The following is a 23262-nucleotide window of genomic DNA, read 5'->3' as shown; positions in this document are numbered from 1 at the left end:
GTGTGCGCGTGTGTGTGTGTGTGTGTGTGTGTGTGTGTGTGTGTGTGTGTGTGTGTGTGTGTGTGTGTGTGTGTGTGTTTTGTGCTGGCGTGGGAGAGAGACAGAGACACAGAATCATGGCATCCTTTATTATTTTATTTGGAATGTTTTCATGACATATTCACCCTATGTTTTTACTCTTGCATTCAGGCTTTCGCTCCCGATCCTCTCAAATATGACACAGTACATAATTCATACGCACCCAGCTAAGATCCAGCCTAAATGTCCTTAGTATTGATCTGTCTCAGACACACACACACACACACACACACACACACACACACACACACCCGCACACAAATGCATAAAAATGGAAATTTCTTACTTAATGTTCTGCCTGGACAAATCGTTGCTCTCTGACGGAACAGTGCATTCAATCAATTTTTCATCTCATTTGTTTTTCAGCGTGTGTGTGTGTGTGTGTGTGTGCAACAAAGCACGTGAAAGTGTGTTCTCCATCCAGAGCCTGAAGCCATTTTAAAGAGGTTAAATAGTTAGAAAATGAGTTTAATTCATAATTTTAATATCCGAAAAAGGTATGTAAACACTTTAATGAACTCCACCTTAAAAGCTTCGCCAGTTTGCCTCAAGGAATTCGACATCGGAACTCTGGCATCTACTTTTTACTTTAAGAGAAAAAATATTCCACGCACGTTGCTGCTATTTAGCGTCAGAGGTTTGATTTAAGGCTCTGTGACTTTGGAGGAAATTGCTGACCATTTAGCATGTTGTACTCGATCTACTCATCCAACCAGAAACTCATGCTGCAATCCTGCCCAAGTAATCGTGCATTTTTCTTGACAGACCAGATATAACTCTTCGGACTTTCATAATTTTTCAAAGTGTCTAATATCAGTCCTTTCGTTCTCCTTCTCCACAGGCCTTTGTCGCAACAGGCACCAACCTCTCCCTCCAGTTCTTTCCAGCCAACTTGCATGGAGATCAGAGACAGGTTCCTACGAGGGAGTATGTTGACTTTGAGAGAGAGACAGGAAAGGTAGGGCTTTATGCGCAAACAAACACGAGCACACTCTCTCATTTGTTTATCAAATGCAAGGAAATACTGGTGGAAGAGTACATTTTATGCCGATGCCAATTCCACCATACAAATTATTACTCTGTGAACAATTTTTTTATCGATTGTTTTTTTTTTCTTGAAGAGTGAGCGGGGAAATACATTATAGACACACCTGCAAAACAGAGCACATATTTTACACTTTTTTTTTTTTTTTTTTTTACATATTACATAGTTTAATCCCTCTCACACTGTAATGGCACAACTTTTAACCACATTGTAAATATACAGTGCCATGAAAAAGTTGTCCTCCTCTTGTCAAACTCCCTTTTTTTTTTTTTTGTATAGTTTCCCCAAATGAACCTTCAAGATCATAAAACACATGTACACATCAGACACAGATAACCCGCTAAACATAAAATAATGACATTTAAAATGATTTTATTTATGAAGAAAAAAAATCCAATTCAATGCAAATGGAATGGCACGGTTCCAAAACGCTTGGGATAATATTCTCTGGACTGATGAGGTACATGGTGAACGTTTTGGAAGGTGTGGCACGTTAACATCTGGCTTCAACGTAACACAGCACTTGAGAAAAAGAACATCCTACCAACAGTCAAACATGGTGGCAGTCGTGGGGGGTGGGGGGGGTGTCACTCTCCTGCGTGTTTTAGATGTTTCCCTCCTACAACACACCTGATTCAAATCATCAGGATCAATCTCAGGCTTCTGCAGAGCTTGCTGAAGTCAATTTGAATCCGAATGCTGTGGCATGACCAGAAAAAAGCCATTGATGCTTGGACCCCAATCCCATTGTTGCTCAATTAAATCTTTCGGGTGTGTCAAAATACCTCCACAGAGATGGGAAAAACTTGATTTGAGTTATTGCTGCTGAGGTTGGCCCAACCAGTTTTTATGTTGCGGGGTCAACTAAGTACACTTCCAGACAGGAGTGTGGCAGTTAGCTTTGAAAATGTTTTTTATTCATTGTAGTCATTTAAAAACAGCATTTTTATGTTGAGTTATCGTTGTCTGATATTTACATTTGTTTCATTCATCTTAAAGTGGGGAAACCAAGCAAAAAAATATATATATATCCAAATTCACAAAGCAGGCAAATATGTTTTCACGCCACTGGATTTAAACGAAAAAGCGAAACAAATTACAAGCATAAAATTCTTCGAAAACACTGCACATAGGGCAAGGTGACCTGTGATGTCATTGAATCTCTGTGCAAATGTTTCGGTGGGAAATGTGGCCGACAGCGGCTTCTCCGAATGTTTTCTTCTGAGAGTGTTTTACTGTTCTCCCAGCATCCAGTAAATGGCTTAAAAGTGACCGCTTTTACAGGCATAGATTAGTGTGTCACGATTAAAGATGGACGACACAGTAAAATGTAATCTTGTCTGATTCATTTCTACCATTACCTGTAATTGGTGTGACCCTCATTTAGGAGAAGTCACAGAGGTGGAATCACTGCTGAGCTCCCATTCATGAGGGTGACTGGGTTCACTCGAAATCACAGCCAACGTGAAATAACCGGGAGAGATCAGACAGCATTTGTGCAGAGAGCAACGCAACGCTACTGCTGTGATTGTTAATTGTCTCCCTTGACACCTCGCCTAAATTTATAGCTTGTGTGTGTGTGTGTGTGTGTGTGTGTGTGTGTGTGTGTGTGCGCGTGTGTCAGAAGGCCCCTCCATGGACACTGGCCAGCTGAAATGCATGCTGGCTGGCAGCTCATTAAAAATGCAGTCTGTCGAATCGATGGACCTCCTTGCCCCAGAGCTGACGGACTAATCTCAATTATTTAACACGAGAGCACTGATGGTTTGCAACTCAACGTTGTGTTGATGACTGTTGCACTGCGTAATTGGGGGTGTGAGAGAGAATGAGAGAGGGAAGGTTACTCCATGCAGTGTATTTTGGGGCTGTGTGTGTGTGTGTGTGTGTGTGTGTGTGTGTGTGTGTGTGTGTGTGTGTGTGTGTGTGTGTGTGTGTGTGTGTTAGGAAGTTGATAGCGCCTTCTTTGTTGCCTCAACTGTGCTCACAGATCTATGAAGTTTTAATGAGGCTAGGAATATCACCATAAAGCAGTTGCACAGTTGTTTTGCAAAAGCAAAGTCAAGGACACGTTGACCATTGAAATAAACATGATGTAGAGTACAAATATTTTATGAGGGTTTTTCAGAAATGTGCAAGTGTAATATACGGTTGCAGTTGTTTATGTAAGAGTAATGTATGATGCAAGGAGACAGACAGACATGATGTGGTTTTCTAAAAGCCAATGCTCTGTTAAAAAAAAAAAAAAAAAAAGTGATATTTTTAAAAGGCTGTTATTCATTTCAGCCTTAACAGTCTACTTTTTAGGTAGTAATCTGAGACATGCAGCTTTCATTTATTCAAATCATATACGATGAACGACAGAGAGTAGGGTGCTTGCAAAAATGTTTCTCAGCTTTTCTTTCAGAGAGATCTATTAAGCGATATGTAAAATGTTAGTTTGTGGCAGTTTGTTTTTAAACTAATGGGCCTAGGAATCAAGTAATTGCTCTCATTTAAGCCATTTTCAAATATTGTGTTTTGTTCAGTTCATGTGACGGATCGGGAAAAATGTTTGTGTGCGTGCGTGCAGGTGTGAGCGTCTGCGTGTGTGTGTGTGTGTGTGTGTGTGTGTGTGTGTGTGTGTGTGTGTGTGCGCGCGCGTGCGTGTGCGTGTACACGTGCACAAAATTCACGGCTCAGTTTGATTCAATACACTACTTTCAGGGTTTGACATTTTTTAAATCTATTTTCTTTAATTGCAGAGTTTTATTGCATTTTGGAGAACAAAAATTACTTCTATGCTTCTCCATTTCCCATGACAAAAGACACAAAGACGGTTTGAGATCCTTTCCTCTTTGCTCGAAGCTCTGTCACAGCAAGACATACACTCTCTTCACCCTCGACTCACATGTTGTAAATAACTGACTCTCATTCATGCCATTTTTAGACAGTAGAAGACACAAAATTAGGGTCAGAATTGCAAACGAACCAGTTAAAAAAAGGTTGGAATAGTCTATAGCAGAGCTGCCAAACAAGAGAAATCCACTTCCAGAACACACTGGCTGAATTTTTAACATTATGTCAAGTACATTACTGGATTACTGGCATTTATGGCTGAGACTCAGACACTTAAGTTCACTCGATGAAATTATGTCATTGTACCCTTATTCGTTTCTCAGTCTTGAATTTTCCATTCTTCATTTTTCCATTTTTCAGATTCTTCCATTCATTCCATTCCCTGCAATATAAATTTTTATATTGTATTATGTATTTGTTCAAAAATCCAAATTACATCTGAATGGGCTTTCCATTGCACAATCAGTGTTTATTTGAACAAGTATGACAAAACGAATGGTTAAAATGGACAAAAAGGGACCAATCAACATGCGTTCAGATTTATCAAGTCAAACAATATTTAGGCAGTGAACAGGGCACTTCCTGTTAGGGCTCTTATTTGAAACCCATTGTGACCACTTTGGGTGCACTATTTATTGGACTGAAGCTAATTTCACGATCACCATGGCAATGTGTTTGTATGCACATGAATTCTACTGACATGACTTACTGGTTAGCACGTCAGCCTCACAGTGCGGAGGTGCAGGGTTCCATTCCCGCCCCGGCTTTCTTGTGTGGAGTTTGCATGTTCTCCCTGTTCCTGCGTGGGTTTTCTCCTGTTACTCCGGTTTCCTCCCACATTCCAAAAACATGCATGGCAGGTTAATGGAACACTCGAAATTGTCCCTAGTGTGAGTGTGGGCGCGGACGGTTGTTCGCCCTGCGATTGGCTGGCAACTAGTTTAGGGTGTCCGCCGCCTACTGCCTGAAGACAGTTGGGATAGGCCCCAGCACGCCCCACGACCCTTGCCAGGAGAAGAAGATCAGAAAAAGGATGGATCGATGGATGACTTACTGGCCAATGACGCACACAGACGAACCAAATCACGATAGTGCGCACAAACACATACTACCCTCAGACTGACTGCATCACACCACTGCGCATGTGCAAATACCGTAAACTAAATCTATGCAAGGACATTACACAAATCCATACAAATTATTCAAGGTTTAAAATGCCCAAGTAAAAAGATTAACCCATTTCTCTTAGAAGAAATCACTTTTTTTTATTTTTTTTACAGGATTAGCAGTTTTTATGTCATCGGCGCTAACACCGAGAGAAGCCGGCATTCGCAGCATGCTTTGCTGCAGTTATAATTAACACTTATGGCTGTGTTTATATGCTTAAAGCACATAATGTCTGGGTGTACTTGCAGTGAAGAGGACATTCAGACTTACTACATCCAGCTCTCTTTGCTAATTTCACAATGAACTTGCCGGCCACTAAACCCGGACCACTGTATCGAACATTTCATTCCAGCTGCACATATTGTTGCACCCACTAATATACATTTGTTAATACATTTCCATGTTATTTTTGTACATGTTAGTCTTAGGAAAGTTAATATGAATATCCACTGTGCTTGTCAGCCACACCCAAACACTGACAATGCCAAACCAAAGCAGCAGTAGCACATCCAGGTTACTTGAATAGTGTGTGTGTGCCTGTGCATGAATCTGTGTGTGCGTGTGTGTGTGTGTGTCAAAGAGACACAAACTCATGCGTCCTTTAAGGCCTAATCGGAGCCAGCTGGGGACAGTTCATTTTAGTGTTAGCAGCTAACAAGCTAGCGAGCATTGGCTTCTCTGAATTCCATCCATCCATTTACTGCTGCTTATCCGGGGTCGGGTCGCGGGGGCAGCAGCTTTAGTAGGGAAACCCAGACTTCCCTCTCCCCAGCCACTTCTTCTAGCTCTTCCTGGCGGATCCTGAGGCGTTCCGAGGCCAGCTGGGTGACATAGTCTCTCCAGCGTGTCCTGGGTTGACCCCGAGGTCTCCTGCCAGTGGGACATGCCCGGAACACCTCACCAGGGAGGCGCCCAGGAGGCATCCTAATCAGATGCCCGAGCCACGTCATCTGTCTCCTCTCGATGTGGAGAAGAAGCGGCTCTACTCCGAGCCCCTCCCGGATGACTGAGCTTCTCACCTTATCTCTAAGGGAGAGCCCGGATACCCTGCGGAGAAAACTCATTTCGGCCGCTTGTATCCGGGATCTCGTTCTTTCGGTCACGACCCATAGCTCGTGACCATAGATGAGGGTTTGGACATAGATCGACCGGTAAATTGAGAGCTTCGACCTTTGGCTCAGCTCCTTCTTTACCACGACAGACTGATACAAGGTCCGCATCACGGCAGACGCTGCACCGATAAGACTGTCGATCTCTTGCTCCCTCCTGCCCTCACTCGTGAACAAGACCCCAAGATAGTTAAACTCCTCCACTTGGGGCAAGATCTCCTCCCCGTCCCGGAGAGGGCACTCCACCCTTTTCCAACTGAGGACCATTGTTTCAGATTTGGAGGAGCTGATCCTCATCCCAACCGCTTCACACCCGGCCGTGAAATGCTCCAATGAGAGTTGGAGGGCCCTGATTGAAGGAGCCAACAATACCACATCATCTGCAAGAAGCAGAGATGTAATACTGAGGCCATCAAAACGGACCCCCTCAACGCTTCGGCTGCGCCTAGAAATTGTGTCCATAAAGGTTATGAACAGAAGCGGCGACAAAGGGCAGCCTTGGCGTAGGTCAACCCTCACTGGAAACGATTCTGACTTACTGCCGGCAATGCGAACCAAACTCTGACATCGGTGGTATAGGGACCGAACAGTCCATATCAGAGGGTTCGGTACCCCATACCCCTGAAGCACCCCCCACAGAACTCCTCGAGGCACACGGTCAAACGCCTTCTCCAAGTCCACAAAGCACATGTAGACTTGTTGGGCGAGTTCTCATGTACCCTCGAGGACCCTGCTAGGGGTGCAGAGCTGGTCCACTGTTCCACGGCCGGGACGAAAAACATCCTGCTCCTCCTCAATCTGAGGCTCGACTTCCTGATGGACCCTCCTCTCCAGCACCCCTGAATAGACCTTACCAGGGAGGCTTCGGAATGTGATCCCTCTGTATTTGGAACACACCCTCCGATCCCCCTTTTTAAACAGAGGGACCACCACCGCGGTCTGCCAATCCAGAGGCAGTCTCCCGATGACCACGCCCCATCCGCACTGTCCACAGTGTTAGTGGTGGACCAGAATTTCCTCGAAGCCGACCGGAAGTCAGCTTCCATGGCCTCACCAAACTCTTCCCACGCCCGAGTTTTTGCCTCGGCGACCAGCGAAGCTGCGTTCCGCTTAGTCAGTCGATACCCATCAGCTGGGGGGAAATAAGACCCCGAAAACGCTCTTGTTTTTGATCATCCTTTGCAGTGGGACCACTCCTCAATGCTCTGATAGTTTGCAAGTCAATTCTCAGTTTCTGGCTGCATATGCTCCTTTAATTGGATACCACTGGATAATGGTGAAATGTCAATGTTGTAGATTTTGCCGTCCGTCCATTTTCGAGTTGCGAGTGAATTGGAGACCGGCCGGCCCCCTGCGCCCCGTCCCAGATTAACTTTTGTCGTGTGACGTCCACTGTACGAACCCTCCCTCACCGCTGTCGTCTAATACGTTTAGGCACGTGATGGCTGCCCTAATTCTCTGCACGGTGTTGGTTTTTAATGTCAACTGCGTAGCTTGTCCCATCTCAAATTGTAAAGGCCTCCGCTTCTCTGAAATGTTTTACTGCACACGTGTGCATGGTTGCTTCCACAAAACTTGCATAAGTACACTTTTTGTAAAAATTGTGGAATATCATTCCAGTGTGCGCCTTGCTTACTGTTTCCGGCTGACCCCTTGCAAATTTTTGCTGTGCATTATGGCATTGTTTTCCTTTGTGACCATCTCATTGTCCAGTGTGTGTCTCTTGTCCAGCACTAAATTGCACATGCTACTTCTCATTGGACCCATCACAGCCGTAACCATGTGTTAAAAATGTTGCCAGTAAAATATGTCAGTATAGAGGTGTATTTTTCAGTTGCATTTTTCCCAGAGAAACTAATTAATTTCTACAACAATGAAGCCACACACTTTTTTGTTGTATTGCTTTTGTTTTGAATGGTTTAACAAAAGAAAAGGTATTCTGCCCCTTTTGGTAAATAACACCTTGCATTAAAGGCATGATTTGTACGTCCATCCCTTATGTAAACAGATACTTGCTATTTGATTGTGAACCTTTATCTAGAAGCATGTGGTTTTTGTCCATGCCATTAATCTCTCTGACACAATCACACACAAACATTGACGTGTGACAGGAGAAGGCGTTGCTGCTTAAAATGAATCACTAAATGAAAGGCCTTGGTGTCAGATAAGAAGTGTTTTGAACAGAAGCTGTGCCAAGGGTTCTTCACCAGTCGGTGACATCATCAAAGTCTCCCCCACTAATTGCTTCCCTCTGTTACGGCTGCTCTCAGGGTCTCCCTCTTAGCAAAGGCGAGTGTACCACAAAACACATGCACATACTCACATGCCATCCAGGTTTCATATTTCCTGCCCTAGGCTGAAGAGCAATGACCACACCCATTCCCACAATGCACCGCACCACACTCAGCCCACATCCTCTGTTAACATCCTCCCCGTGTGCCTTTGTTGGACCGTATCGCTCCGCACGCAGAGGTAGACAAATGTGTGTTGTCCGAGAGATTCCCGAATAACTGACAGTGACACAAGGTCCGATGCAGTGAGAGCTCAGGCCGGTGTGATATCCAGCATGTGTGTGTCAGCTGCATTCCTCCGTTGTATGTCCTTCTCATCCAGTAGCCGTGGGAGGAGTGAAATATGCGAGACGGTTTACCTGGCTTGTCATTGCAGTCAAACATAATTATCATTTGGTTGGCAGGTCTACAATTTGAAAAAAAAAAAAGGGTTGCCCACAAAATTGGAGCGCAACAAAATAATACAGACACCATTATATTCATGGTTAACAGAATTTCCTCCTGTTGAGAGAGAATGTCTTCAGTTTTGTTTGTGTGAAACCAGCGTAAATCAAAATCACAGTATTTAACCGATTTTAAGAAAACATTGTGGAGGATTTTTTTTTTTTTTTTTTTTTTTTTAATGTTTCCACTTGTCAGGTTTGGTTTGTGTGACTACTGCTCATGCACTCTGTTTGGTCAAGTGAGAATAAACTCTGATGTGATCCAGATACATTTGTAAAAAAACATTCTCTAACTTTCAGATACCATCTTCTATTGCATTCCAAGCTCTGGCTATCAGGCACAGTTTATAGATAGAAAGCAAACTGATCAAACAACTTTAGTTTGAGTTCAGATGTTTGGCAAACTCTTTTCTCCCTTCACAAAACAGCATACAGTATGTCGTGTGAGAAAAATACCTGTTGGTAGTGAAATGAATTGGGATGACTGACCCATTTTAGACAGGTCACTTCACAATGCAAACTTCAGTGAATGATGAATGATAATTCTATGTGCATTTGCATGGCATTTCCATGTGCGTGAAAGCCATAGGAACAAGCAGCTGTTGGTTCGTACAAAGAGGAACCCAAATGCATACAAGCTCACAATGGAGAGGCAAAAAGAAAAAAAAAACAACTGCCGCGAGCCATTATAACATTACGATGCAATGGTAAACATGAGGAAAATGCTTTCAGTGTTTTAATTCAGAACAAGAAACATGTCGGGGTTGACAAAGTGTGGAGAATAGTCTGCGGGAGCGTGTGTTCAGGGGGTGGACCCTGGGATTTCGGAAACGGAACAAAAATTTTCACAAAAGGGTTCAAAGATGCTGCGGGCTTACACAGTGCCTTATATCTGGCTTCATTTTACATTCATACATCCATAACAACAAATTATACATCAGTCATGATTATTTCTCTCAAATGAAAACACGAGTTTTCATCCCCTGAGTGGGTCCCATTTTTGTTCTGGCCAATTCTTCCTTATTGACTTTCATAAATCCAAGAGAATGTGGAACAGTGTGTGTGTGTGTGTGTGTGTGTGTGTGTGTGTGTGTGTTTTAATCTCTGTATCTACAGTGTGTGTGTATTCTATTTCAACTCTCACTATGTCTGTGTGGGCGCATATGCCATACAAAAGACCTGTAATGCTTGCTCTGTGGTTTGGAACAAGGTTTGCCACTAACATGGTCCTTCTCCACCTGCTGCTGTCATCCCTGGCACACACACACACACACACACACACACACACACACACACAAAACACTTAACCTAACACCCCTCAATTTGTCTTTTCCCCGAAAAAATTGATTGTGCCATGTCAGATGAGGAAACATGTCCATGCGGAACTGATCAAAAAATGTAGCATTTTTTCAACCAACACAATCCATGGAACTTAAGCAGGAAGCTGAACTTAAAATTTAAAACGATAGTTTATACCGTGTCGAGAACGTCCCCAGCATCAGTTCCTCATGAGCAGTGTGATTAATCCCCCAAACATCAGAACTGACGTGACATCAGCGCAATGTTTGTGTCATGTTCAAGTAGCTAGCTGTGAAAGGCTCACAGCGTGTGTGTGAATCAGGGATGACTCATGAGACAAATACTTGGGTCATTTTCCTTAATGTCCTGGAAATGTGTGACCCATGTTGATCAACTGGCACATTGATTCACATTGATGGAACACAACTTGAACTTTAAGTCAAGGACAAATGACAAAATAAACACAAAGAACATCTATAAGGTTGTGTGATGAAAGTGTGTCGATGCGTTGGGGCCACATACTGTCACTCCTCAGGAATTGGAAGACAAAGATGCCTATTGTGTTATCGCCACTGGTGGGCGTTATGTCGTGTCTTATGGGCAGTTGTTAGATGCTGACTGGATGGTTGGCACGAGACTGAATGAGAGATGCTGTGCCAACTCTTCACTCCACATCTGTGTCACACACTCTCCGCCAACACTCACTGTTTCACGCACGCACGCAGGAACACACACCAGAACCATCCCCATCCCCAGACCTCAGACTTGAGGGGGCACATGAAATGGATGAGGGGGCCCATTTATTTTGAATACCCTACAGATAGACTTTACTTTGCTCCATATGTTTGATGCTACTGTATTCAATTTTGCGCAGCACTGCCACTCTCAGTCAACAGTCCAGAATGGCGGCCTTTGCGACCACCGCTGTCAAATATTACCGTAGACCACATTTACAGTACATTTACATAGACGCCATCTTGAGTAGGTCCACACCGCAGTCATATCGGATTTGTCAAAGTGAAGCGATTTGGGAAGATGCCTCGTTCACTTGCTCCTTGGAGATGTATCATCAAACCACAACTCATTGGATCAACACGAACCGTTGTTTTGGACAGTCTAAATGCGTAATATACAAAACTAAATGCTGCTTAGTTGCTGAAAACTGCAATCAATATTCACCAACATTTCTGTGGACATCTCTCCTTTTCAAGATGAATGATCTCACCAATATTAGCGATTTATGGTGATACCGTTTCCCTCCCCAGAAGGGCATCACTAAAGAAGCTCATGTCAGTGACGGAAGAAAACGCTTTGTCCATAAAATATATTTTGAGGCGATAGATGCGACCTTTTTAGAATGTGATGTGGGCATGAGTACAGATTGTAGTTTTTTGACGTATGTGCAGGACTCTTGTATGCCAACATGTGACATATTTGTCACATGTTGGCCTGTCCACTAGGGGTGATTAATTCGAGTCCTTTGGTTTAAAAAAATGCTCTTGTAATTGCTTCTGCTTCAAGTACTTATTTGGTGTGTACCGTTGGGAAGACAATCAAGCCAGCCGCAGCAACTCTTGTTCATGTAATGCATGACAGTAATACGCGGAGAGAAAGCCAACTTAAACATAAACTTTTGTTTAGCAAAGATTACTTGGACGTCAGTGCCTTGTCACGCTTTCATTTTCAAGTTATTTCCGGCAGCGCGTGGAAACAACATCAACTGCCTTGACTTGTCTTCCCGACTGTAGTTGGGGCCAGTTTGTATTGCTGTCACAAACTGTTGCCACCAATATCAACACCGTCATACTGAAATCATGTTCAATCACTAATTAAGGGTGCTAAAAAAAAACAAACTCCAGTGAATTATGCTGACATTAACATACAGCAACTATTGCCAGCATTATCGTGTATTAGTGCTTCACAGCTACCCAAGAAGCAAGTGCCCCATATTGGCTGGCGAGAGCTGTCTGACTACTTTTCAAAGGCAGTTTCATAAGTGAAAATGACTGCCCACTTTTGCTGACAGTCTGACACAGTTTCAGTTTCTACTGATCAACTTTTTAAAACACCAGGCTGACCTGAATGTGCTGTTTTATCCACTACACCCCCAGGATTGTTATTTCTGGTTTCTGTCAGTCTTTGTCGGCAGGTAAATGAGCTTGAGTTGAATCACCTGTGGCTAAAGGCCAACTGTGGCAGGTTTTTTTACTCGCAGGACCTGCATTTGCCACCTCAGCTAAAAAAAAAAAATCAGAAGCTTGCTCTGACATTGTTTAACACAATCTTGGGTGCCTGGTACTTCTTTAGCTTCTGTGCTAAACAAATATGTTGTGGTGCCAGGCATTTAAACAGTTGCTTGAATGTGTGTTCAAGACATTAAAAAGAGTCTGAATCTTAATTGAAACGATTATTCTTTATTCATTCATTCATTCATCTTCCGAACCGCTTAATCCTCACTAGGGTCACGGGGGGTGCTGGAGCCTATCCCAGCCGTCTTTGGGCAGTAGGGGGGGGACACCCTGAACCGGTTGCCAGCCAATCGCAGGGCCCACAGAGACGAACAACCATCACCGCTCACACTCACACCTAGGGACAATTTAGCGTGTTCAATCAGCCTGCCATGCATGTTTTTGGCACGTGGGAGGAAACCGGAGTACCCGGAGAAAACCCACGCAGGCCCGGGGAGAACATGCAAACTCCACACAGGGAGGCCGGAGCTGGAATTGAACCTGGTACCTCTGCACTGTGAAGTCGACGTGCTAACCACTGGACTACCAGGCCGCCCGATTATTCTTTATGAAAAGTAAATTACAAACCCTGCAGCAACAAACCCAAATGTCCATATGTGTGTGTGTGTGTGTGTGTGTGTGTAAGGAATTCAAATACATAATTTTAAAATAAAGACCTGGCGTCCTGAGCACTACGTGGCATGCTGGCAACAGCACATCGCTTCCTGTACAGTACACTACCTTCATCCGATCAAACCAATGCTTTCAGGAGCGACCAAATAACGGAGCTCCTCCATTTTTCTGAGGAGGCTGAATTTTACGCCACATTTTGCTGTTTTCCCTTTCCTTTTTTCGATGTGTGTGTGTGTGTGTGTGTGTGTGTTAGCAAATGGATGTGGGGGTTGACATGGTTCTCAGAGGAAGTCTGTGGTTGGACCGTTTCTGCATATTTTCCCCTCATACAGACACACAGTATATACACACACACACACACACACACACACACACACACACACACACACACACACACACACACACACACACACACACATAAACGCACACACGAATATTTTCCTTGTCAAGCAAAATGAAGTTTTCTTTTTAAAGTATCATTCTGCTCCAATGACGTGGAAGCCATCTCTCGCTTTCTGCGACTAATATTTCTCTTCTCTCCTTGTCTTTGCACAAGTACGCACGCACATCTGACTGGAATAAACATAAAAACCCACAGCCTCTCGGGGTGCGGTCCCCCTACATCCTCTGTGCAGTGTGAGTAGCTGTGGTAAAAGAGGTCCCTGTCTGAGCTCCTCTATAAATACTTTGGAGCCTAGCGCTGTTTTAAAATATAAAAATAAAAAGTCAGTGTTCCATAATATGTCCCCTTTGAAGACATTCTTTTTCGAATCCTATTTCCATTCATTTCTTACGGTAATTATGGTTTTGAAATCTGAGCAAATTGAGTTGTTTTCATTCAAAGATGCGGATTATTTTGACATTCAGGCATTAAGAAACCAAACAAGATAAATCATAATAATAATAATAATAAGAAGAAGAAGAATACAATGTAACTGCAGCTCTAACTTGAAAGAAAAGACAAGTTAATTAAAAAAAAAATGGAGGGAGCTAATTTTCACATTGACTGTGCCCTATAAGTACAGAAATGCTTCATGTGCTTTGAGACTGAAATCAGTATTCCTTTGAAAAACACCACAAACTCATAACATTGCCATAGAAACCTTACTGAAATAGAAAACATTTCGGGCCCTGTATTTGTGCCCAACTCAAGTGTAGCACAAATCGCACGTTTATTGTGTTCATGTGTGGAGCTTCCTTTATTTTGGCATTTCCGCAGACGCGCATAGTAGAAACGGGCATTTGCACCATTGTGGGCGTGAACACACCCGCCTTGCCTCCCGGCCAATGAAAGTGGTTCCTCTCATTCCCTGTAAATTCAGCACAGGATAGGCGCACGGTCAACATGGCCGAAGCCGAAACTGACTCGCTGGAGTCCTTGCAGGATATTGATGTGTGTAAAGTACATTTATAAGGAATTGCAAACAGACCTGCACTGATGATATAAAGTTGGAGAAATCACCCTGTATGAAGTGGGCACCTGGAGACGGCCTTCCACCCCAATCATTTGTGTCCGTGTGTGACCCCAAAAGTAGCTGGGCTGATGGTAAAAATAAGATATAATTTTAAAAAAAGGCGCTCGGTCCCCCGGAGTGCCCAGCCTGGCGCAGCGTGTTCTATCAAATTGTTAAACATGCTAAACAAGGTTTGCACTTGCACAAAATGATGATGATATGAAGATTTTTCTAGTTTACATACCAAGCGCATGAGCATTGTCTACACATAGAGCCCCATATGTTGACCTAAAACAAAACTGGCTGACTCAGTCTTTCTGTTGCATCATGGAAATCTTGAAATTATTTGGGTTTTTTGTTTGTTTGGGGGGTTTTGGGGGGTTTAGGAGGGGGTCTTACTGGGGAGTCAATTTTAAGCAATGGTAAATAACTCATGTCATGTTCTATACAGCCTGCATGTCCTACTATGTTGTTATATCATAGTGAAGATATTTATTGTGAGTGTTTGCTTCTTTGTTTCCTCAGGTCCATTTAAAGGCTCCAATGATCTTGAATGGAGTGTGTGTGATTTGGAGAGGTTGGATTGACCTGCAGAGGCTGGACGGGATGGGGTTCCTGGAATATGATGATGAGAGGGCGCAGGTACCAGAGCACATACTAAATTCACATGCCTTCCTACTGTATCTCACTTAGGATTTTTTTTTTTTTTTTTTACAAAATAGCTTGTTTGCAACTTGCTGTGTCCCAGGAGCCTTTACAGTAATCTGACGTTCTACTTGCGTATGTGTGTGTGTGTAGCATGAGGATGCTTTGGCTCAGGCAGCATTTGAGGAGGCTCGACGCAGAACCAGAGACTTTGAAGAGCGAGAGCGGTCACACAGAGAGGACCTCGAGGTGAGAGAGTGAGCGATCTCAAATTCAGAAATGGCCGGACAGTGGAACTCAACTTCATTTCAAACACCAACAGTATTTTCGTGCTTTGGTTTCTGCTCACTGAGAGGTTCTGACACTGAGAGTTGTTTTTAACTGCATTTGTGCACACGCAAATGAAGAAGTAAACAACAGATAATAGTGTTGTCATAGTATTGTCACAATATGAACATTTTAACTTTCATGCTATAGCTGAGTAAAATACCTCGAAACCGACACCATGGCAAAAACCTGAATCATCAATAAAAAGCATTGGTATCATAGCCTAAACGACTAGAAATTCTTTTTATTTGTATTCAATTCGACACTCCTGATAAAATAAAATAATAAATCTGGAGCGTTTTTAAAAACTTAAAAACAATTGAAGAATTTTTGATTTGTGCTTTTTTTTAATAGCATTTTCATGTACATGCTTTTGCTTTTGCTTTGCTTTGGAGCATCTTGAGGTTGTTTGAAGTGTGCTTGAATGTTTTTTACTTTTTGGGGATCAAGCCCAGTGTTTTTGCACCAGACTGAATTAAATCTTGGTTTTAGTGCATGATCACTTTGCCATAAAATCTTAACAGCAAGGGCCAAATTCCAATAAGGAGAACAATTTCCTAGGGCCCCAAATGTCTTTTGAAAAATATGTTCATCAAGTTTTCTTTGGTTTAAAGCAGTGATATTTTTTGTCATAATTTACATGCTGAAAAATGATCATGACTGTTTCGAATGCACCCCACCTTCCGGGCTTCCACAAGATTAATCAATATTTTTATAGCATATGTGCGGTCTTGATTCAGCAAGATGGCAGCAAATCAGTTGTGAGGAAAATGAGCAGGGTGAACCCGGTGGAGTGGGGAAGATAAGATGCTGAGGCGAAAACTAACACGTTTCATAAGTACTCCCAAAGCTTTCAGCCTTATTCACTGTGAGAGTGAAGGTGCGTAAATGACAACACCAAGAATCAGACGCACTTACCAGCAGCACTAGCATTCGTTTGTGTCAGCCAAGGGGAGGTTGTACTTGAGATGAAACGGAAGGTTTCAGGTGATGAATGACGCTTTTCATTTTCGTGAATACTCACCATGTATAAAAGGTGTCGCATTTGTCAACTGTGTTGAATGTTGATTAATGTTCCTATCAATTATAATAAATGCACTGTGAGGATTCACTTGTTATAGGATGTTTAGTACTCTCTTGCTGAAGCTAAGTTCTGTTATTATGTCAAATATTCTTCCATACTGCATTTGTACCCATCAAAAACATTTATTTAACAGACTCAATGCAAACTCGCTTTACCCTCAAGACTTTGGTGAAATCAACGGATGGTTGACGTCCTGCGAATGAACCCTGAATTGTTTTTTTTTTTTAGGACCCTGTGGTTTCTAAAATCTGGGACTGATGACAGACAGACAGCCAGCAGAAAACAACAGGGTCTGTGTCCTTCATTTCTCACATTTATCACACTGTCATGTACTAAACTACCCTGTGCGTCAGTGGGAATCTGTGTGTGTGTGTGTGTGTGTGTGTGTGTGTGTGTGTGTGCGTGTGTGTGTGTGTGTGTGTGTCCTTCTCCATCACTTTCTGCTGTGTTTTTATGATTGCTCTTTGCGTGCTTGACAAATGTGTGCATGTCAATGTATATGCATTTAAAAAGATGTCATACAGGGGGCAACCTTTTTTGACCGAAGAGCTACTTTTCAAGCCAGCCAACCCTACGCGATCGACCGTTACCGCACATGCATGCATACACACACTCACTCACGCCATGATGGGCAACAGCCATAACGGCCCCGAACATGAACAAAACAGAAAAATAAACTAGATACAATTGTTTGTGAGTTTGTGAAAAGGAAATCACTGCCTACCTTAGTGGGAGACCTGTCACGGAGGCATGGGACGCATTTTTGCAGCATGTTAAATGCATGAACATCACGATAGTAGCTCACGTGTACCATTTTAAAATGCTTCTCCTGGCGTTCCAGATTCCATTTTATCTGCTACAAGAGATATCAGGGCATGTGCACGCACTGAACCGACATTTTAGGGGACAGGTGCTCAAACCAAAAAAAAATAAAAATAGGGCACTAATTGGCGAAATTATTGACGCAATCAAGAGATATGTTTAACTTCTGCTTTCATTTCTCTTGATAAACCTACAGTAATGAAAAAAAGATATGATGAAAAACGCCACCTTTCTTTCTTCAGTTTCTTGTTCATTTGAAATGCTGTTGCGTGGTAACGGGTCGATTGCGGGAGGTTGGTTGATCAAAAAGTCGATCTTCGGTCCAAAAAGTTTGGGCACCCCTGGCATAGGATCTAAAAGACACTCTAGTTTAAATGGCAGAGGCTTTGGCACAGCGATGCTCACAATTCTCGTAAGAATTCAATACCCGTGTACTATCAAAGCACTTTTTGGGGTAATTGAGATTTTTAGTATTTTTCAAATGATGATGAATGAAGGAAAAATGCTCTCAGGCAAAGGGCACTTTTCCCATCCAGGGCAAAGGGCTGGTTTTGGAGCACCGCTAATATATGATATCTGTGCGCATGCCTGCATCGGACCATCCATCCATCCATTTTCTGTAGCACTTATCCTGATTAGGGTCACCTGAGACCTGGAGTCTTCCCCAGCTGATTTTCAGGAAGATACAACACACTGGTCACTAGTCAATCGCAGGGCATACATAGAGAAAAAAACATTCACACACCTCACACTTAATGGACTATTAGAGGTCATCAGTTAAACTAATATATATGTTTTGAGGTAGGAATACCGAGATTAAAGCCCACACAAGCACAGGAAGAACATGCAAAGTCCACACTGGGTGTGCCTGAGCCAGCATTCAAAACAGGGATCACTGAACTACGCCACCTTGCTTCCCCTAAGAGAGATATACTGTAGTAGATTAAAATATGGACTAGAACTCATCAAAACCCAACAAACGTGGCTGCTTCTGTTCCGACAAAAACTAGAAAGGATAGAAAGGAAGGTACTGAGCAGACAGAGATCATATGAGTAAAGTACCAAGAGAGGAAGTCAGGCATTTTTTTTTGAAGGTCACTTTTCATCTAACTGAGCTCAAATTTCTTCCCTGAGGCACAGAAAAGAAGAAAGGTCCTACTGATCTCCCACTGAATCAATAGAATTACCATTTCTTACCCCTGAAAGACCCTGAACAAGACATAGCCAGGCCTTATATCTGGCAGAGAAATTGTTTTGATGCGCATTTGGACTCTTAAATTAGTGGGTGTGTCCTGTGTTAGGCTCTATTGCAGTCGCATAATTTGCAACGTTTTCTAAGTAACCGGTTATCTTTTTAGAGCAGCATAATTGGGAGTTTATTTTCAGTCATCTCATTTTTGTTTGCGTATGTTTACTTGATTGAAAACGACGCAAACCAATTTCCTGGGAGCACCGGTTTACTTTTGAAAACAGTTTGCGAATTCCCACACCCATTCGATGCAAAATTAGACACATGTAAAAGTGGCTTAAATCAGTGTTCTATACTGAGAGGCTCCAGTTCTCGGCGCCCCTGAACAGGATGAGAAAACTAAAGAAAATGGATGGATGGATAGATGTTAATATACAGTATAGTCATTTTGAGAACTATCTCACTGGCTTACAGTACCCTAAACTTCTTCATTACAATGCACACAGTTAATACATATTACACCAAATATTAAGGGATTTTTAAAATGGATTCTTGACATATTATATTTCCTATTTTTGGAAGTTGTAGACAATAAGATAAGATAGTTCACAAAAACACAATTTAATTCAGTCACCCAAAAGTGGGGCTTTGCCACTTATTCAAGTTCAAAAGGCATCTGCAAAAATGATGGATGGATGCAATGGATTGGTAAATGCATATTCACATTCGCGCGGGCACACTCACTCACACACACACACACACACACACACACACACACACACACACACACAGAAAGAGAATTTGGTGGTAAATGATAATGTGGGCCAGAAAGCATTAATATATCATTAGTATTGATCGACATCAGCCCCCCTGCTTCGTCTCATATTCATACTGTATTGTTCAAGTGAACGCATGCACAAACTTGCAGACACAGCAAAGCTGTGGCACAACTACACACGCAATCAACCACACACACACACACACACACACACACACACACACACACACACACACACACACACACACACACACACACACACACTCACTTCTCGTATTGAGTTGTGGTTAAGCGGCCAACACTGGACTAGCAGGCTTCAATTTGTGTGTGGATCAATAAATAAAGCCTTCCTGCCCTTGTGATTGAAGTGCTCCCGACTGCAAAGAGAAACGCCACACCGTGAAACAGCAAAAACAGTCAGTATTTTTATCACCAAAAGTAAACCCCGTTGTTTGGCGAAGACAAAACTGATAGCACAGCCATTGTTTTCGATCCAATAGGAGTGAAATAGTCAGTCCAGTGTGAAATGCTTCATCCACACATGGCGAGTAAAGAGGGGAGTGATTCTGATTCAGTCATGCTTGTATTGCATGAATTGAGGAGTGAGGAGTGGGGGCTGGGGGGTCAAACAAATGGTTGGTTTAAGATAAGACAGACAGACTGAAATGTATTGGCCGTGCCTCTATTTCTGACAAGTGTTTTTCCTGTAGATACACACTGAGTCAGTCAGGCTGATAGGGGGTAAAATTATATCATGACTAGCTTGAGCGTGTGACTGTGTGATATTTTGCTTTTATAGCGAGCGTCACAAAAGGCATTCCGGTTGAACTAGTGACCCTATTTACTATCTCTGTCTGCATATTGCTGTGCTACCTGCTTCTCCCCTTGTGCTCAGTTTCTCACCCGCTCATCCCTCTCCTTCTCCAATTCTCTCAGCTATCACAAGTATAAACACATAACCGCAAGTATTTTTACAGCAGGACCAGGCCATGTCCCACGCTCATTGCCATTAGATACTTTGAAAGTTATGACAATCACTTCTGAAGACCTAATGACAGCATGCGTGTGTGTGTGTGTGTGTGTGTGTGTGTGTGTGTGTGTGTGTGTGTGTGTGTGTGTGTGTGTGTGTGTGTGTGTGTGTGTGCGTGCGTGCGTGCGCGTACGTGCGTTTCAGTGCCAGACATCCTGCTAAGTCTGTCAGATACAAATTTGTCAACGGCACAGTATTGCCTTTAAAAAGCTCTTTTATACCCTCTAGTGGTTTTGTTTGGAACTGCTTATGATTATTTTTATTTATTTTTTTGAAATACAGTATCTATGCATTTATGGGTGAAAGTGTTTAAGATGTAGACATTTCACATTACGGGCACGATTAAGTTTTCAAAACGTTCTATTGTGTGCAATTGAATAGCACAAAAATTGACTTTGGGGGTCCCGGTGGTCAACGGGTTAGCACGTCGACCTCACAGTGCAGAGATGCAGGGTTTGATTCTGGCTCCGGCATTCCCCTTGTGGAGTTTGCATGTTCTCCCCGTACCTGCGTGGGTTTTCTCCAGGTACTCCGGCTTCTTCCCACGTTCCAAAAACATGCACGGCAGGTTAATGTAACGCTCGAAATTGTCCCCAGGTGTGAGTGCGGGCGTGGATGGTTGTTCGTCTCTCTGTGCCCTGCGATTGGCTGGCAACCAGTTCTGGGTGTCCCTCGCCTACTGCCTGAAGACAGCTGGGATTGGCTCCAGCACACCCCGCGACCCTTGTGACAATAAGTGCATCAAAAAATGATAGAAACAAAGAGTTTTAAGCATCATGGGAAATTTTATGCCTGTCACAAAACATGAGTTCAATATATTAGGTTTTACATTTCAAGACTTAAGTTGTGTTGACCAATAAATACATTGATTTCTTTTCTCTGTTCAACACATAAATGTGTTATGACCACTAATTTAAAATTTGATTTGTACAAATAAAATATATGTTGTGCAAAGAAATTCGAAATATTGCTCTGCGTGCTTTTTTTAAGATAAATGCAGGAAGAAACGTTTGAGTTTGTGTGATATATTTGGATATTTAAAACCTTGGACTAAATACATCTATCTCCTCTCTCTACCTCCTTTTTTACTGTCCTTCATAACCTCCTTTCTGTCCTAATCTGCCAACTGCACCCACTTTTTTGGCTAATATTTCCTCTCTCACCTACCATCCTCTCTCCCCAGTCCAGACGACAGCAGGATCACAGCCCTGGCTTATACATGGCCAGTGCTGATGCGGAACACAAGATGTGCTGAGAAAGACGTCAACGAGTGGAGGAACGAAGTGGAGGAGACTCAGGCTGATATTCTTTCACTTTCACAATTAGCTGAAATGAAATGTTGAATTTTGCAATTATATACCAGTATTTTCCTTTTTTTTTTTTTTTTTTTTAAAATGAAACGGTTATTTTATTTCGGCATTTGAATGTTGGTAATTAATTGAATTGAAAGTGAACCGTATAGAATAATAAAATAAACACCTTCTGTGTTTGCTCACATTTAAATGTGACGAACGTCTGAGTAAACAAGAATTGAAGATCAGGTCATGCAAAATCTCGCCCCTGGGTTTAATGACTTAGTATACACACCAAAAATATATTTTTGATCATGAATAAATGTGAGAGAGGATGACAAAGGCAAACAGAAGGATCATCAAATAGAAGAATAGTTAATCAGCAGTGATGATGACTTAACTTGGTACGTCGTCAACAACAACAACAAAAAAACTGCTGTTTTCTGAGACCAAATTTCACCTTGCTGGAATGAAAGGGAGGTCGATGTGCGGGAATGATGCCAAAAGAGTTACATTGTTTTCTTAGTGGTAGTTTCAACTGTTTCTCAAATGACCGCATTGGCAAGGTATATTAAGTCAGGGGTAATGTAGCAAGGAAAATTATGTTGGGGGGGGGGGGGGGTTTAATAACATGTCGTCCAGGTGTGTTTTGCACTCTGTGATACAATCAGTCAAGTTCACATGAATTTTGTTTGCATGGAACTAAATTGAGGGCTACTTTGTTGGCTGTTATATGGGCAGTCTGTTTATCATTACAACGCTCCCTTTATAGGGTTCGGATGAGGAATAATTGGGTGATTCAAACACATCACACAGGTAAGCCATGCACCAAAATAAAACACACATCAATTCATAGTTTGAATCGAGCATCCTTATTTTTATATTTTAAATCCATCCATTGGCCAGTCCCCCCAGTTATTCCTCATTAAGAATTGTCAAAGTATGAATGCAGTAAAAGAAAACAATTTCCTGTTATGGCACGAGCGTAGTGAAATGTGTTTAATTATCTTTTTTTTTTTTTTGTGTGTGTGTGTGAAAGTCATGATGTTTACTTTTTATAATCTTACTCATTTTCAAATATATTCATTTATTTCATCTTTTCTCTTTGTTAGTGGCTACAACAGTAGTGTTTTGTGTCTAACATGTTGCAATTTGTCATTGATAAAATACCAAAAAGTTTTTGTTCGTGAGATTTTCTTCTGCTTTTCTTTTGTTTCATGTGTTTTTTTTTTTCCTGTGATTTGAATGTGGATCCAAAGTTCTGTTATTAGGTCATATAAATGTTTTTACAATATCAAAAATGTTTTTTTAATTTGCTTTTATTTCAGGAGGGTGGGGGGGTGAATCACTTTTTAACCAAAATCGATTTGTTTTGTCAAGCGATTCCCCCTTTAATGAGAACAATCCATGGAGTTTATTCATAAATATGTTTCTACTTTGTATATGTTTTGTCTGTTTGTAAAGAAATTAAAAGGAAATGAACAGTTGACCTGCTTAGAGGTCTGCATACTGA

General features: G+C 42.3%; 1 protein-coding gene across 2 annotated transcripts in view; it reads left to right on the top strand.

The window, feature by feature from the left end:
- The window catches only part of cbfb (core-binding factor subunit beta), a 28066-nt gene extending 4804 nt beyond the window's left edge, over positions 1-23262 (top strand). Inside the window, exons 3-7 of one of the 2 annotated variants that reach the window (XM_019876942.1) lie at positions 920-1036; positions 15108-15224; positions 15381-15476; positions 16867-16928; positions 21646-23262. In XM_019876942.1, coding sequence (XP_019732501.1) covers positions 920-1036; positions 15108-15224; positions 15381-15476; positions 16867-16896 — 360 coding nt within the window. In that variant the 3' untranslated portion in view covers positions 16897-16928; positions 21646-23262. Of the gene's footprint in view, positions 1-919; positions 1037-15107; positions 15225-15380; positions 15477-16866; positions 16929-21640 lie in introns of both variants that reach the window. The other variant, XM_019876941.1, reaches the window with a different exon arrangement.

The sequence above is a fragment of the Hippocampus comes genome, unplaced genomic scaffold (genome assembly GCF_001891065.2).
Source record: "Hippocampus comes isolate QL1 unplaced genomic scaffold, H_comes_QL1_v1.1 scaffold110, whole genome shotgun sequence".
NCBI lineage: Eukaryota > Metazoa > Chordata > Actinopteri > Syngnathiformes > Syngnathidae > Hippocampus > Hippocampus comes.
The sequence above is the reverse complement of the archived record's forward strand: the minus strand, read 5'-3'. Positions and strand labels throughout refer to the sequence as shown.